The sequence below is a fragment of the Trypanosoma cruzi genome, genomic scaffold (assembly GCF_000209065.1).
Source record: "Trypanosoma cruzi strain CL Brener 1047053516711 genomic scaffold, whole genome shotgun sequence".
Lineage (NCBI taxonomy): Eukaryota > Euglenozoa > Kinetoplastea > Trypanosomatida > Trypanosomatidae > Trypanosoma > Trypanosoma cruzi.
The window spans coordinates 296,698-308,692 of record NW_001849563.1 but is presented as its reverse complement, the minus strand read 5'-3'; the positions used below and the strand labels follow the sequence as shown (position 1 = coordinate 308,692).

The 11,995-nt window shown below is 46.0% G+C and overlaps 7 protein-coding genes across 7 annotated transcripts, besides 20 other annotated features; all 7 read right to left on the bottom strand.

Moving 5' to 3' along the window:
* Positions 1–1,279, bottom strand: Tc00.1047053510325.69 (aminopeptidase, putative; the record flags this gene model as incomplete). The annotated part of the gene is made up of 1 exon (XM_801893.1): positions 1–1,279. A coding segment is annotated over one exon (1,279 nt), but the record flags the coding sequence as incomplete, so codon positions are not given.
* Positions 1–11,995: a sequence feature (heterozygous, Esmeraldo-like haplotype).
* Positions 1,399–1,433: a microsatellite.
* Positions 1,702–3,549, bottom strand: Tc00.1047053510325.60 (hypothetical protein, conserved; the record flags this gene model as incomplete). Its single annotated transcript, XM_801892.1, has 1 exon — positions 1,702–3,549. The coding sequence occupies one exon, from the start codon at positions 3,547–3,549 to the stop codon at positions 1,702–1,704; it is 1,848 nt and encodes a 615-aa protein (XP_806985.1).
* Positions 3,315–3,339: a microsatellite.
* Positions 3,673–3,746: a microsatellite.
* On the bottom strand, positions 4,015–4,806 carry Tc00.1047053510325.50 (hypothetical protein, conserved; the record flags this gene model as incomplete). The annotated part of the gene is made up of 1 exon (XM_801891.1): positions 4,015–4,806. The coding sequence occupies one exon, from the start codon at positions 4,804–4,806 to the stop codon at positions 4,015–4,017; it is 792 nt and encodes a 263-aa protein (XP_806984.1).
* Positions 4,828–4,926: a sequence feature (T-rich).
* Positions 5,027–6,241, bottom strand: Tc00.1047053510325.45 (uncharacterized protein; the record flags this gene model as incomplete). The annotated part of the gene is made up of 1 exon (XM_801894.1): positions 5,027–6,241. One exon carries the CDS (start codon positions 6,239–6,241, stop codon positions 5,027–5,029), a length of 1,215 nt encoding a protein of 404 aa, XP_806987.1.
* Positions 6,471–6,494: a microsatellite.
* On the bottom strand, positions 6,665–7,570 carry Tc00.1047053510325.40 (acyltransferase, putative; the record flags this gene model as incomplete). Its single annotated transcript, XM_801890.1, has 1 exon — positions 6,665–7,570. One exon carries the CDS (start codon positions 7,568–7,570, stop codon positions 6,665–6,667), a length of 906 nt encoding a protein of 301 aa, XP_806983.1.
* Positions 7,647–7,703: a sequence feature (T-rich).
* Positions 8,019–8,067: a microsatellite.
* Positions 8,276–8,331: a microsatellite.
* Positions 8,466–8,529: a sequence feature (T-rich).
* Positions 8,575–8,605: a microsatellite.
* Positions 8,829–8,850: a microsatellite.
* Positions 8,897–8,917: a sequence feature (AT_rich).
* Positions 8,918–8,938: a microsatellite.
* Positions 8,965–8,993: a sequence feature (AT_rich).
* Positions 9,016–9,083: a microsatellite.
* Positions 9,200–9,244: a microsatellite.
* Positions 9,249–9,274: a microsatellite.
* Positions 9,393–9,419: a microsatellite.
* Tc00.1047053510325.20 (uncharacterized protein) lies at positions 9,672–10,319 on the bottom strand (the record flags this gene model as incomplete). The annotated part of the gene is made up of 1 exon (XM_801889.1): positions 9,672–10,319. One exon carries the CDS (start codon positions 10,317–10,319, stop codon positions 9,672–9,674), a length of 648 nt encoding a protein of 215 aa, XP_806982.1.
* Positions 10,478–10,507: a microsatellite.
* On the bottom strand, positions 11,034–11,995 carry Tc00.1047053510325.10 (ubiquitin hydrolase, putative; the record flags this gene model as incomplete). The annotated part of the gene is made up of 1 exon (XM_801888.1): positions 11,034–11,995. A coding segment is annotated over one exon (962 nt), but the record flags the coding sequence as incomplete, so codon positions are not given.

Genomic DNA, 11,995 nt, shown 5'->3' with positions numbered 1-11,995 from the left:
CCTGCCAGAGCTGAATTGTTCGTGTATCACTGTATTGATGCTTCTGGATGTAGTGGGCCACAGAAGCCGCCCACTTTTCTCCGAGAAACGCCTGTAGCATGAAGACCAACCCCATACCTTTGGAATAACTGATGTCATCAAATATCTGCGTGATCTCTGCAGGGTCATGGATAGGCACTTCAACCGGATGGCTGTGTTCGTACATATCGGTTACGAGGGCACCTGTCACCTCCATGGCGGCATCCTCGTTTAATTTCCACGACGGCTCAAGGTGGTGAGCGGCGTCGTACCCGCACCATGAAGCAAATCCCTCCTTAAGCCAGAGGCCCTCCCACCAATTAATGGTCACAAGGTTGCCAAACCAATTGTGAGAGACTTCATGGCATATAAGTGACGCCGCTCGCTTCAGAGATACCACGCTGGAGGTTTGTTCTTCCAAAAGAATCGACTCCACACAGGCGATACAGCCCCAGTTCTCCATCCCGCCAATGGGGAAGTCGGGCACCGCCACAACATCCAGCTTGGGAAGCGGATATTTGCATTTGAAAAACTTCTCAAAATATTCCAAGGCAAAGGCAGTCGTCTTAAGCGCAAAAGCGGCCTTGTATGACTTCCCGACGGTAGTATAGACTTTCACAGGTATGCCGCAGGCGGTGGTCCCAACAAATTCAAGCTCCCCCACAAAGCAGGAGGTGAGATATGGCGGAACTGCGGGGATGGTTTCAAAGTGATGTATCACCGTATCGCCCTGAGTCTCCTTTGATTTGAGGGGGCCGTTGGACAGCACCGTGAACCCCGCCATGCTCGACGGCAGAGAAACATGCAGGGTAAAATCCGCGCGGGCAGACGGCTCGTCCTGACAGATGTAAAATAGCCGTGCGGCTGTGGGTTCGAAATGTGTCGCCGCCATTCTGTGCTCGGCACCATCACTTGTTTTAAAGACCGCACGGTACAAACCACGCATCTCCTCCCGAATCTCGTGGGAAAACGCAAAGGTCACCGTGTGTCCATCCGCTGGTTCCCCATCCAGCAGCAGCTGCAGGGTCCCCGCCTTTTCGTCGCGTCCCGCGATGGCTGCACCCGTCACACACTGGATATTGACAGAATTGCCGCAATGAAGTTGCACCTCTCTCGACGCCTCAACGCCCGGAGATCGTCGAAGCACCACCTTCTCCTTGCCCTCGTACCGCCAGTTTGCAAGATCCACGCTTACGTGCAGGTCGTATGAGCTAGGCACAAACGGATTGTGCAGCTTCACAGAGTTTGTGGCCGAAGACATTTTCACTCCTCACGTCTCCGTAGCCAATTTGATACAAGCAAATAATAATAGAAAAGCAAATAAATAAACTAGAGAATGATTGAAAAATTACTTTTCCTTTTTCTGCGCAAAGGCCATTCAAAAAAAAAACAAAGCAAAAAAAAAAAAAAAAAAACACGTCGGCGTGCAGCCACAAGGAGCACACGCCACAATCAACAGAAATGAAAAGAAGGCGCGGTCCAAAAGGCATCAAAGCTCAACACAACAGAAGGATCAATCGTTAAGTGAAAAATAAATAAAAAGTTTCGGTTTCTGCCATCACGGCCTTTTCCACCACGCAAAGACGTTCCGACAAGAAAGGGAGGAAAGGGTAACAACAAAAAAAACAACTTGAAAGCAGGATAAAAAGCAGAAAAAAGCAAAAAGAAAGAGCACCAGCAGAGTCACCAGTTGTTTCTGCCGCCATTTCTGTTCGCACACTCCACTATTTGATCCGACAACAGACGAATTTGCGTCTCCAATACCTCACGCACGCGCTCGGCATCTTCTGCCTGTTGTTGGTTGAGAGACAGCAGCCGCTCTATCTCTTGTTGGGCGTCTGCTAATGCATCCTGTTTCTCAGCCAACTCCAACAACGTATAGTTCATTTGAGTATGATAGCACACTGCGGCAAGATCCGTCGCAGCCAACGCCGCCACCAGCTCTCTGTTGTCTGCAGAGGCAAAATCGCAAGGATAGGTGGTATTGGAAGGAAGATCCACTGATGGAGAAACGTGCGGCACGCTTGTTGTTGGCTGAAGCCCAACATCCTTCGTGGCACACCAGGCACGCGCTGCAAAATTTTCCAGTGAATTACACATAAATTGCAGGGCCGCCCGCACGTGGTCGCTATTTGCGCTAGACGTCGAAATATCTCGCAGTTGATTTCGGAGCGACTCCACCGCCCCCCGCATCGACAGGGAAGCACCACAGCCTTCCCACCAAAACCGTTCTAGCGCTAAGAGCCACTCCGCCGATTCACAACCCTGCTGTTTGAACAAAGTGCAAGAATTCTCACAGAGTTGATGTAGCGCCTCAAGAGAACCGCGAATAGCAGCAATTGTGCCGACTGCACCAAGAGTAGTTGACTCAACAACCGCCTGTATCTCTTTTCTGTGCTCATTAGGATCGTGGCTGCCCGCTTTTTTACATGCGTCCACAAGAAGTCGGATGTTCTCACAAATCATCCCTAACCAGTTGTTAAAGGCTGATATAAGGACCCCTTGGAGACGGCGTATTTGTGTTAGTTTTTCGTCTGGTGTAGCCGACGCGGTAAATGCATCCTCCAGTTCCTTCACATGAAAAAGCAGGGTCGTCTTTTGCACTCCATGCACCTCAAGTAGCGTGCTAAGTCGCTCTCGGTAGCACCGCACTTCACTTATTGTAATGCCATTCATTTGTGTGCTAAATGAATCGCGGAGTGAAGCCACAAGAACAGAAACGGCACTCATCAACGTGCGAATAAAAGCAGCAACACCCGTTAATGTGCCGGTCGCCAATTCCTCTCGGACCTCACGCGGTGGGACACCCCCTCGTTCCGTCGTCAAGGAAGGCGCCATAGCAACATGAAGCTGCTGCTGGTGGTGGTGGTGTGCGTTTTCGGCGTTGTCCCATGACAATACAAAAAAGTGATGGCAAAACTGCACCAATGCCGCCTGCCTGGTGCACTCCGCATTGAGCTGGTCGCAGGAATGGGCTGTGGATTCTAGAATACTTCGCAGCTCCGTTACTTCTTCATGCATTGCGGCGCATTCAGAGGACCGCCGCTCTCTTTCCTTCCTCCACATTTCCCCCTCATCTTCATACTTTTTTTTCAAATCAAACAGTTGCATATGAATAGCTTCGTTTTGCGTGACTAGTTTTTCCTGATCTTCCTGCGACAACTTCAGAGGCAGCTCAGAAGCCTTTGGTCGCCTTGATGCAGTTCCCCCTTCTTCTCCATCAGTGCCCGTCACAAGCGAAGAAAGGCCCTTCAACGTCGTTTTCATGGACGCAGTAAAATGCCCACGTTTTCGTTCCGCCGCCGCCGCCGCCTCCGCCGCGCTGAGTTTTCTGCGAAGTGCCTCGTTCTCATCCTGCACACGTGCCAGCTCTTCCCCGATTGCAGCCATCTGTTCTTGCAGCTGCTTATTGTGCTGCTCAAGAAGCTGCTTCTCCTTCGTCACGCTAACAACAGCCTTCTTCAAGAGCGATATCTTCGCCTTGTCGTCGCCGTGGGCCATAAGCGCCGCCACCTCCTCCCTGCTTGACATCCGTGCCAAAAGAAGCGAGCACTCCCCGTTTCCAGCGGGGGGTAAAAGAAAAAAAGAATAATAAAAAAAAGAAAATTGCATAAAGGCAAGAAAAGACACAGTAATGCCAAAGATATCAATGACAAAAAAAAAGTCAAGAAACCAAAAAAAACCAAAAAAAAAAAACCAAAAAAAAAAAAAAAAAAAAAAAAAAAAAAGGGAATCCATTCAACGCATAAAAGTAAGTCAACGCACATGCGGGGAAGAAAAGAAGTATTGAGCGTAAATATACACTCCTTATATAAAAACACAGGCGTGTCTCTTTCTTTCTCTCTCTCTCTCCCATTCAATTCTTTCACCTTCCCGGGAACATCCTCACCCCTCCAAATAACTTCTCTTTCCACACACTCACAGGAATGAAGAACAAAAAATAAAATGCAACCCCATACGCCAACCTTTCCACCTCATTCATTTGGCTAATTGAAATTAGACCAAACGGACCCGGCCATCCAAAATATACGGCCTAAAGGCGCGGTATGGAACTAGAAAGATCTCGCCAGCATGAACTGCTTGCACCGCATCTTCCCCCAGGCGCACCACACCCAGATCGTCAAGCACAACACAAAAGACGTACTGGTCTAATTCCGGCACTGGCAACATTTCAACTCCCTCCGCGTAAGGAAGGTTCGGGATAAGGCACTGCAGCTCTGCTGGAGCAGACTGCAAACCCGCCTGGAGAACATACTTGGCCATTAGTTCCGCGAGTCGGTCGGCAACGATTACTTCGTTGTGCGACAGCATTCCGCGCAGCTGTGTTGGTGCATCGCTATGCAGCTGACCCTCGTAGAATAGCGACAATGCTAAGGCCTCAATTTTTCGCAGACGGCAACGCAAAAGCTCACAAAGAAAAAACTGCGCGCGTTGCACCTCAAGTGCCATGATGTCGGAGGGTTTAAAAGGAAGCAGAGAGGCGCCGGGGTCCTTCTCAGCTATTTGTTGCTTTTCTTCTGCACTCAAAAGTCTAATCTGCTCATTCTGAGCTGCTATCTGAGCTGCCACGCCGTCTACAATGGCTTCAGGATAAGGCAAGATGTCCGGTGCGCAGCGTTCATTCTCCGTCGCCTGAATAAGGGACTTGAGAAGCTCACTGAGAGCGGCGGAGGATATGTGTAGCGATGCCTCATTGTTGTTACTATTGCCATTTGTTCGCCTGCCCGCAACGCTGTCGGGGCTGGTTTCCCTGCTGAAAGCCTCATCCAAGTGATCCTCAAAAAACATCTCCGAAAAAACACTTTGTCCACAAGACACAAAGCAAGCAAAACACGCACGCAACAACAACAAAAAATCATTGGAAATAAAACAAAAAACAACAACAAACAAAACCAAAAGAAAACAAAAAACTTAAACTGCTCCTTAACAGACCTCGTAACACTATTCCAGAAAGAGGCAGAAAAACCCAAAAACACACAACCACAGGGAGCCGTCAAGCCAAAAATTCTCAGCTCACGATACATTCCTCATGGGGCACAGGAGGTGGTAATACACGTGGACGTGAGGGAAGTCTGGAGTTGGAGCGGATGGCTCGAGGGAACGGTTCACTTGCTTTCGCCGAATAAACGACATTCTGCGGTGTGAGAGTCGCGCAATTTGGCGTCAAGGAGTAGCGTTGAGCATCGACACTGTGTGCGGATGGAGAAAACGTTTCCACCTGACCGAACTCCGACGTGCACCCTTCAGTGCCTACCGCGATATCCTGACGCGAATCCTGTGGCCGCGTCGCCATGCCATTAAGAACAACCCACTCGTGCATCGCCAGTGAGTTTGCCATCTGTTTCCGTAGACATTCCATGCGCACACCGTCCCAACGGCAGCCCATGAGATCCTCTAGAGATTTCGTTAAAATCTCTTTATAATGGGAATGCTCTTCTTCGTTTATCCTAAAACGCACAATGCGCTCGGCTGTGATCAAATCCCCTTTCTCCCTCGCAAACCGATCCAAGAGCAAGTGCCACCCCCGGTGTCGATCCATAATAAACCCTTCAAAAGCAGTTTCGAGCTTTAATCTTTGGCGTCGTTCCTCCATCTCCACTCTTTGCAACTCCCGGAAGAACCTCTTGGATTCGTACGCTTGAAGCGACGAGTGACATTGGAGGCCAAAGTCCCCCATTTCTTTGAAGCCGCAACCTGAAGAATTTGATAAACGACGTGGCGCCCTTGCTGCTCCATCATAAGGGTGAGAGGAAGCTCTCACCGAGGTATTCCGCTGAGGCTGCAATAAGTCATGCGGAGAGCTTGAAGAATACAGATATCGAGAATGGCGAAGAATGCCCTCGGTCCACCCACTGCTCTCGACAACCCTGGCGGATTCCGAGAGGTTTTGTCGACGGCCGTTTGTTCCACTGACAGGTGCTGTGTGCCGGAGGTGCGGGCTGTGACACTCCACGGCCCTTCCCTTTTCCTGGGACCGCACGACAACTGTTGTGGTAGGGCCGTGATACTCCTCGAAGGGAGTCACCGTCCTCCCTTCGCCATGAAACGCCGCCGATGGTCCAGACGCCGCCCTCTTGCCACCTTCGCGCGAAAGGTGGAAATATGCAAATCGCGCCTGTGCTCCCAGGGGCTGCGAAAAAGGCGAGCGACAATCCCGTATGTACGTCTGGAGTGCGGCAGCATCGGCATTTTTCACAATTCGCTTCAGAGTCTTTTCATCCATAATTCACTGTGCCTCCTGTTGACATGCAGCCCCACAAGAATACTTCGGTGTGGTGGGCGCCGTCCAAACACAAAAAAGGAGACACCAACAGAGAAGTTGGCGCGCGTCAATTAGAAAAACAAAAGCAACAAGAACAAAACGGCAGTGCCACTCAGACAAGACAGTTTGCACAATTTCAGCACTCTTATCAGAAAGATTAAATAGATAAGTAACAGAAAGACACACACACAAAAAAAAAAAAAAAAAAAAAAAACCTTTAAAACAAAAAAAATCATTTACTCTCCACACACCTGATGGAGAAAGACAAATGCCTCACGACCCCGTCGCCTATACACCCACGTACGCGAAAATTCAACATAAATTTGAAGAAAAAAAAAAAAGACCTTCTCAATCTCCACGATACCGTTTGCTTCTGGCGAAGCCCTAGTGCGCAGCAATGTATTTACTGATTGGTGCCACGTATTGCTCTTTTTTGCGCTTCGCCAACATCCTATCCAGCTGTTTTTGCATCGCTTCTCTCACACCTTTGGCTACATCCGCGCCGGTTGCACCCGCGTCATATTCATAATTCCCAATGAAGAAGTGTACGTCGGCAGGGAAGCCCGGGATTCCTTTCATCACCGGGTCCCACACCTCATGAGAGCCATAGTACACCACATAGTGTATGGGCAGCTGGTGCTTCATGAGAATATTAAAGGTGCCTATACGGAAGTCTTTGAGTGTTTCTGGCGTGCGATTGAGGACACCCTCTGGGAAGAAACAGATCACGCCGCCTCCATCCATAAACCCTTCCGCCTCCGTCATTACCACTGCCTGCTTTTCCCTGTCCACAGAGAAGGAATTTACATCCGTCGAGTTAAAGTACACAGGTAGATGACCGCACGCACGAATAACCTGCCCCATGATTGGCATCCTCCACAGCGCCTTTTTCGCAAACGCCTTGCAGTTGGACACAAAACTCAAAGGGCATAGCCAGAGAAAAAGAATTGTGTCAAAGAAAGAAGTGTGACATGCACATACGACACCCCTGTTTTCAATGGCACGCCAATCCAATGATCCCTCAAGAAACCTCACGTGAATGTGAGGAGATAACCACCAAAGCGCCTTGCCGAGCAGAGCCCCGGTGATTCTGCACGACATTCTCTCACTGCGGCGTTTTTTAATAATTTTTTTACCGGCGAGAATGCGGAGAGGAGTGCAGAGCGCAAAGCACATCACCGCAAGCAGGAGAAGACACAGAGAGAACCACAACCGTGCGACTATAACCGGGCAACGACGTGTGTACAAAAGCCACATAAAGATGGCAAAAAGAAACAAAAACAACATCATTCCCTGGGCAAGTGCACTCTGGTGTGCTTATGTGAAAATAACCGACCAATCCTTCAAACACGCATAAAGGAAAATTAAAAAAGAAAGAAAAAGGGGGGGGAAGAAAAAAAAAAAAAAAAAAAAAAAAAAAAAACATGCAAATACGCAGTAGAAGAAGAAGAAAATAATGATAATAATAATAATGGAAAATAGGGACGCATTGACACGCACTAAAAAGTCACCACATCATTGAAGACTTCAGTTCTTCGTTAACCCTCATTCACCACAACAAACAGATCAGAAAACTAACGGTCAATGTATCCGTTTGCGTCTTTTTTTTGTTTTTGTTGCTGTTGTTGTTGTGTGTGTGAGTGAGTAAAGCACCGCGCGGCGGGTAATAAAAACCTAATAAGCACCTAAACCACAGATATGCAGAAAGGTGAAAGTAGAAAACCACAACAATAACCCCAAAAAAACAAAAACAAAACAAACCAAAAAAAAAAAAAAAAAAGAAAAAACAAGTTTTATTTAGGGCTATCTCCAACGTACTCACCTTCTTTCACCCAGTCGTCCTCATTGCCGTATTGAGGCCCCCGCAATGAGTTTGTGTGGTCTTTTTTTTTTTTTTTTTCTTCGACGTGAGGCCCGATACGCCCTCCAACCGTTAGGAAGGGGCTGGGTGTTTTCCAAGCCCTGCAGGTGCGCACACGTTTCCACTCTCGGATCAAAAATACAAAAACAAAACAAAAAACGCAAAAAAAAAAAAAAAAAAAAAAACAAAAGAGACAACCTCGACTTGTAAGCGATACGGTCGCTCTGTGACTACGGAAGAAAACAAAAACACGAAGCAAACAACAAACAACAATCAGAAAATAAAAGAAGGCCCTACCCACCCAACCAAAACAACAACAACAACAAAAACAAGAAAACAAGAAAAAAAAAAAAAAAAAAAAAAAAAAAAGAGAGAGAGAAAGAAAAAACGATACCGAAGTATTCGACCCCACAAACCAAAGATGCATGGATCTAACAACAACAAGAAAAACAACAACAACAACAGAAAGAAAAAAAAAAAAAATTCAATGATATTTTTGACCAATTATTAACAACTAACCGGTTCATTGCCATTTCCCGTACACACACACACACATAAAAAAAATAGATGGATATATTTCTTTTACATAGAAAAACACAATATTTCCCTCTTTTTATTCGTTTCCTCTTTCCTTTCTCACAAATTTTGTCCAACGTAAACTTTCCCCCCTCCATTATTTTATCTTCATTTTTTTTTTTTTTTTTTTTTTCATCCTTTGCTTTTTGCGTCATTTCCATGCGGTTTCTTTTTACTGCATATAAATATAAATATATATTTCTCTCTCTCTCTCTCTCTCTTTTCGGATTGTTCCCGCGTGATAGTGATTTTTTATTTTTTATTTATGTTTTTAATCGCTGAATCACAATATAAACGCAATAATAATAATAATAATAATAATAATAATAATAATAATAATAATAATAATAATAATAATAATAATAACAGAAGGGTAATAAAATTAACAGAAAACAGCAATAATATATCCGTCAATGGCATCTCCCAAAACGGAGAAAAATCGAGCTTTTTACGGACAAAGAAAGTGCCAATTGACACATACAAAACAAACAAACAAACAAACAAACAACCAAAAACAAACAACCAAAAGAGAAAAAAAAAAAAAAAAAAAAAAAAAAGCATGGTAAAGTCTGACAGCCATACTGCGCAGAACAACAATGAAGAATTCAATCAAATAAAAGGACAGAAAGGTAGAGGGCATAATTAAAGTGATCCTCTCTCTTTTCTCACGTTCTCATATATATATATATATATATATATATAAAGAGAATGTGCTAGTTGGACACAGCAACTTTTTTATTGAAACCGTAAAGTTGGGTACCCTAACTCCTCTATTCAAAAAGGCTTTAAATACGTCATCTTCATATATACGCACATATGTATGCAAAAATACAGATAACTAGTTCTACGTTTATGTAGATGTAGAAATAGAATTATATACAAATGTTCCTTTTATCAATAAATCGACACCAGGGTTACGGTAAATTAGAAATATAATGCAACCATATGTCCTCACTATGGGTTTATAGGCGTGTTGGAATTAACTGCTGATGAAGATGCACCTGGAGGATTTCGACAAAGCGGTGGACGACGCTTGGCAAGAGGAGGTACATTCATACTCATTTTTCGGCCACGCACAAGCACGGATCCAACGGGAGAGGTGAAGTTCCGAACGCTTAGTATTTCTTGAAAACGGTTTGCACTCTTTTCCTCATCCCCAGTTCTTGCCCCCCGGGAATTCTTTGCATCAGGGAATAAGGATTTCACCCCTTTTTCTACGGATGACTGTTGGTAGTTTTCGTGGGCGTTTTGTAAATTCGTATTGGGGGAAATTGGAACAACCGGAAGAGCACTTCCATTCGGTCCGGGGGTAAGATATGAGGCTCCAATCGGTTGCTTTGCTTGGGCCCATGGAAGAATGTAGTTTGTCGGAACAGCCATGAGAGGTGCACCAGCACCACTTTTTGTTGCGACAAAGGCGGGTCTTTGGTGCTGTAGTTCCGTAGCATCCTGAAACGGCAGCCATACAAAAGGGGTGCCTTGAGAAGCCGCGCTTGGTGGCATGCCTGCCGACGTGCCAGGACAAACCGGCAACAGCATCTGCTGACCCCCCTCCGTGAAGTACAGCACGTATGCCTTCGCGTCATTCATGGCAATCGCCATTCGAATCCGTTATCGCGCGTATTTACTGTTTTTCTTTTTTCTTTTTTAATTGTTCCTGCCGTCAGGCTTCTTGTGTATCGTCAGTACAAAAGCTACATAAAAATTAAAAAGACAAGCACACCAAGTGTGCAGTTGCGGGGTGGATAAATAAAAGATAGACACACACACACACACACACACACACACACGTATAGACAAGAAGGATTTTCACCACAAGAGAAAAAGTAAATGCAAAGATAAAATTCACCCTTTTCCACGCCATCATTTCTTTTCCGCGCCACTCAGCAGGTTCTTTCTCACACCAGACACATTAAAAAACTGGCAATAGACACATAAATAAAAGCAAGTATGTGCGTCCCCAGCCAAAATAATAGGGGGGTGCTAATTAAAAAAAAAAAAGAAAAAAACTGCATAAATAGGAGACCAAACCATCGTAAACAAACCAAAATATCGCAGTTAAAAATAAGAAGATGCCAAAATAAACGCCTCTTTTCTTTCAATTTACCGCAGCCTTCAGATATTATTGGTTACTTCACATACATGTAGTTTTACTGTCGCTGTCGTCTCCATTTTTCTTTCTTCCTTTCTCCTATCCCAATGATGCAGAGGTTCACATGTAAGAATAAAAGGAATGAGGCCAAAAGAAAGAAATATGCGGTGTGGATCGGAATACGAGCTCCATCACCTCATCCATTCCTGAAAAGGCCATCACCGTCACTTTCCCACTCTCTTATAAAAGTAAAGAAAAGCCATAGAGAATGGCGGGTTGAGGGATTCGGCGACTTTTTCATCATTGAACAACAACCACTTTCCGGTCTGTGCGTCACAAATATGACAGACGTAATGCCCCGTTTTTGCGCTTGCTCCCACGTGGCTTATCATGGCATGCAGTCGGTACTTTGCCGGCCCATCTAAAACATGCACCGGCTGGCTCTCGGATGCAGTGGTAGAGATTTCAGCGAGTCCGGCCTCTTCCGCGATATTCTCGCGACTGAATACGTAGTCAACCGCTCTTTCCGCATTCATGCCCGTCTGTAATAGCGCGTATCTGGCCACGGTCTCTTCAATACCCATACTCAACAACATGGCAAGGGCCTCTTCATCCACCGTTTTCATTGAAGAGGATGTCGGCTTGTGTGGGAGATCCTCTCGCGCCTCAGGCATCGAAACTTCGTCTGACTGCAGGCCCTTACCGCGGAGGAACTCCAAGTCCAGCTCTAAAGGGACATCCACAAACACATCAAGCTTCCTGACACTCATGGTTTCCATGTCGAACTGCGCCCGACGGAGGAAAATGGGGAGAACATCCGGAAAAGTCCTCAGTCGTGTGGTTTTGCAGTACGTGACCGGAATCCCGCAGGCACTGCAGCGGCAGTCAATATCCGTTGCCTGCATTAGTGACCCGAGACACGCGTCTAAAGAGATATGAGGACGGCTGGCAAAAATTTCCTCCTCGGTTTGTTTTGGATTTCCATCAGAATTCTTTAGATTAGGATCCAACGGAATTGGTAATGAAAGGCAACAATCGGTCTCACGTGTGTAGCGCACCTTGTGACACGAACCACACTGCACGCGGTGCTCAACGGTCATCTTAAATATGTCAACTGGATGTGAAATATTCGCACCCACAATATTTGATGGCTTAACGTAGCGCCGCATTTGTTCTACCAAATACA